The 3,954-nt window shown below is 44.2% G+C and overlaps 1 protein-coding gene across 1 annotated transcript; it reads left to right on the top strand.

Moving 5' to 3' along the window:
* Positions 1-524: 524 nt before the first annotated feature.
* On the top strand, positions 525-3,053 carry LOC130136557 (G-type lectin S-receptor-like serine/threonine-protein kinase LECRK2). The gene has a single exon (XM_056306581.1). The coding sequence runs from the start codon at positions 567-569 to the stop codon at positions 2,967-2,969; it is 2,403 nt and encodes an 800-aa protein (XP_056162556.1). The 5' UTR covers positions 525-566; the 3' UTR covers positions 2,970-3,053.
* Positions 3,054-3,954: the final 901 nt, after the last annotated feature.

Here is a 3,954-nt window from a genome sequence, read left to right as displayed (position 1 = left end):
TTTGAATTCATAGGGATTGAATCAACTGTGGGCCCTGCCTTTTTTCTCCATCACTTTCATCTCATAAAATGTCCAACTTAACGTGTACGACGTTTGGTCAAAGTCTTCCAGAGTTGCGTGTCCCTTGGAAAATTTCTGGGTCCCGGCAAGCTTGTGGAGCATACTTGCCTTATTCTAAATTTGACAAGTTTTCTTTCACCATTGATTTCTCTAAAGAAAAAGGGAAAAATAAAAAAATGAAGAAAAATAAATTTACAAAGATATTATTATCAGAAAAATTTAGTATCAATGATACTATTATAAGATAATTTTTTGTAAGCTTTGCTGAATATATTAATAGAACTAATGAGATACTTTAAGAAAAAAGAAACAAAAACAAGTAATAGTAATATAAGATTATTCTAGATATACGTGTTGACAGGGGCAAAGTCTGTCCACAGATTTGGTTCAAACTAGCCGTGGGAGAGACTCGGGTAGCATAGAAAGTGGAAGATCTATAAAGAATGCTGGTTTCATTCATAAGGCTGAAGTAGCTCAACTCAAGGAGCACGCAAGTTTCATCTAACATGGCTTCAATGATGTTAGGAATCCTTCTAATAATTGTTCCACTTCCACTTTTCGCCGAAGCTCAGACCTCTGGCAACTTGACCTTGGGCTCCTCGTTAACAGCGAATGACAGGAACTCTTCCTGGCTTTCGCCGTCGGGCGAGTTCGCCTTCGGGTTCCGGGAAATGGGACGAGGAGCTCATTTATTGGCTATATGGTTCGAGAAAATAGAGGACAAAACCATAGTCTGGTCGGCGAATGGCGGTACTCTAGCACCCGAAGGTTCGACAGTCCGGTTGACCGCCGACAACGGACTGGTGCTTGCTGACCCAAAAGGAAGAGAGCTGTGGTCTTCTAGACTGACTGGCACCGGAGTAGCATATGCGGCCATGCTCAACACGGGGAACTTCATCCTAGCGAGCACGAACCACATCAACTTGTGGGATACGTTCAGCCAACCGACCGATACTATACTGCCTACGCAACAGTTAGGTCAAGGGAGTATAGTTAATGCTCGCTATTCCGAAATGAATTACTCCGCTGGGAGATTCCACTTGATACTGCAAACCGACGGAAATCTCGTGCTCTATGCCACTCCTAACCCGCGGCTCAGCTCAGATGCATACTGGGCCACCGGCACCACCAGCACCCCAGGTATTGGCTTCCGGTTGATATTCAATCAAAGTGGTCAGGTCTACCTCACGAATAGGACTGGAACAGTACTCAATCTCGTCACCTCAGACACAGTTCCAACCAGCGAATTTTACCAAAGGGCGATCCTTGAATACGATGGGGTCTTCAGGCAATATGTCCACCCTAAGACGGCAAATTCAAGTTCTCGCTGGGGAATGGGCTGGTCGATGGTCTCTTCCCCGATCCCTTCAAATATATGCACGAGCATCGAGCGAGATAGTGGTACTGGAGCTTGTGGCTTCAACAGCTACTGCACTCTTGGAGACGACAAGATTCAGAGGTCCCGATGCCAGTGCCCACCTGGATATACTCTGTTAGATTCGACGAACGAGATGAATGGATGTAGACAGGACTTCGTATCACAGAGTTGTGACGGAAGTAGGCCTGAAAAAGACCAGTTCGCTTTGCGTGACATGCTCAATACAGACTGGCCGCAGCTTGACTACGAGGTTATCGTGCAACAAACCGAGGACCAGTGCCGAGAGGCTTGCTTGGCTGATTGTTTTTGCGCAGTCGCTGTTTTCAAAGGCGGAAGTTGCTGGAAAAAGAAGATCCCTCTTCTTAATGGTAGGAAGGATGCTAGTGAGGGTGGAAAAGCTCTGATAAAGGTCAGGAAAGATAACTTTACTTCGACATCTACAGGAAACGGCCAGAAGAAGAACAAGAACTCGACTCTGGTGATCATTGGATCAGTGCTGTTGAGTAGTTCCGTGTTTTTGAACTTGCTTTTACTCGTCATTGGCTATTTAGTATATAAAAGCTTCCGATCTAGGGATTCTAAGTTTTCACGACTAGTCCAGATCAACCAAGCCACAGGCACGCAGACTTTCGCTTATCAAGAGCTTCAACAAGCAACAGATGGATTCAAAGAAGAACTAGGCAGGGGTGCTTTTGGAACAGTGTACAAAGGTGTTCTGGGATCCGTGGATACGAACTTTGTGGCAGTAAAAGTGTTGATGACAAGGACCGGAGAAAGCGAAAAGGAGTTTGAAAGAGAAGTGAGTGCAATTGGCCAAACTAACCACAAGAACTTAGTGCAGTTGCTTGGATTCTGCAATGAGGGTCAACACCGACTGCTGGTGTATGAATTCATGAGCAAAGGCAGTTTGGCCGATTTTCTATTTGGCTCTTCAAGGCCCAGCTGGTACAAAAGAGTAGAAATTGCCTGTGGTGTTGCGCGGGGGCTCACTTACTTGCATGACGATTGCACCAGGCACATAATCCACTGCGACATCAAGCCGCAAAATATTCTTCTTGATGGCACTCTCGCTGCAAAAATATCAGACTTCGGGTTAGCTAAGCTCTTGATGGCCAACCAAACACGAACCACCACCGGAGTTAGAGGAACCAGAGGTTATTTAGCGCCAGAATGGTTCCGGAATATGCCTATTTCTGGCAAAGTAGACGTTTACAGCTTCGGCATTTTGTTGCTAGAGCTCATCTGCTGTAGAAAGAACTACGAGCTGGAAGCGGAAACGGAAGCTCAAGTTGTGCTGGTCGACTGGGTGTATGACTGCTACCACGATGGGAACATAATTGTGCTGGTGGAGAGTGACGAGGAGGCATCAAGTGACATGAGAAGGGTGAGAAGATTTGTGACGACGGCATTGTGGTGCATCCAGGAAGACCCGGCTTTGAGGCCAACCATGAAGAAAATCACTCAGATGTTGGAAGGAGCTGTTGAAGTCTCAGTCCCTCCAGATCCAAGCTCTTTTATCAGTGCAATTTGATTTTGCTTATTAAGCCAACTGGTGTCTGTGTAATCATGAAAAGTATTTGTATTGTTTGTAACTGCTATTAAGCCAACATAACTTTTTCGTAAGGTCTTCACATGGGTCCTGCTTAAATAAGCTAAATCTTACTGATGCTTAACATTCCCTCACATGTATCCAAAAGAGAACGGGTTGATGATTGTCGGCAAAAGGGATTGTATGTGAGGTGGCATGCAACTTTGAAGAGAGATTTAGATTGATAGAGTGATCAGATAACCATATGAAATGATGCAGAACTAGTCCCTGAAAAATTTTAAGTCAGGGTCATTATTGTATTGAATCTCTTGGGACTTCTACGTGGATCATATACCATTATGTCACGGGAAAAACTAATGTGGCTCCATCAAAGCATTTTCATCGACAATTTTGCTTCATCAAAATGGCATTCGACGCAGTAGAGCAGTGATTTATCCTGACCCAAGCAAAATAGATCTTCTCTGCTAAATTGGATGATGAGAGCCATATGAAAACTTGCCGATCCTCAAGGTGTGGATCGGGTGCCCAGAAATCGCAATTACAATAGTTCTACTGCTTTTTTTTAATTCATACAGAAGGGACTCTCACTTCCTTCTTGGGCAACCAACCTGTTATAGGCCAAATAAGTCACAGTCCGCAAATCACATAGTTGGAAGCATAATCAAATGAACTTTCTTCTCGATTCATCCGTTGAGAAATTTCGAGAAGCGACACAAGGCAAACAATTTTCTAACCATAAGTATTCCCTTCCAAAATGATCATCGGAGATCTTGTATAAAAAACTCGGTGAGCTACAATCAATGCCATTCGATAACTGGTCCAAATTACAGGACGGAACTGGAAAGTATACCAAGACAAGATCAGGGAAAGATCCCGAAGATCAAAATCCAACAGTCATTTGTTGGATTAGTCAGCTATGGCGTCTGCCAGCTCGTTCACTATCATATCCATGTCATTCTCAATTCAA

This window comes from Syzygium oleosum, unplaced genomic scaffold (genome assembly GCF_021117445.2).
Source record: "Syzygium oleosum isolate NSW1041296 unplaced genomic scaffold, Sole_v2.1 Sole_v2.46, whole genome shotgun sequence".
Taxonomy (NCBI): domain Eukaryota; kingdom Viridiplantae; phylum Streptophyta; class Magnoliopsida; order Myrtales; family Myrtaceae; genus Syzygium; species Syzygium oleosum.
This window is presented reverse-complemented; position numbering and strand designations above follow the sequence as displayed.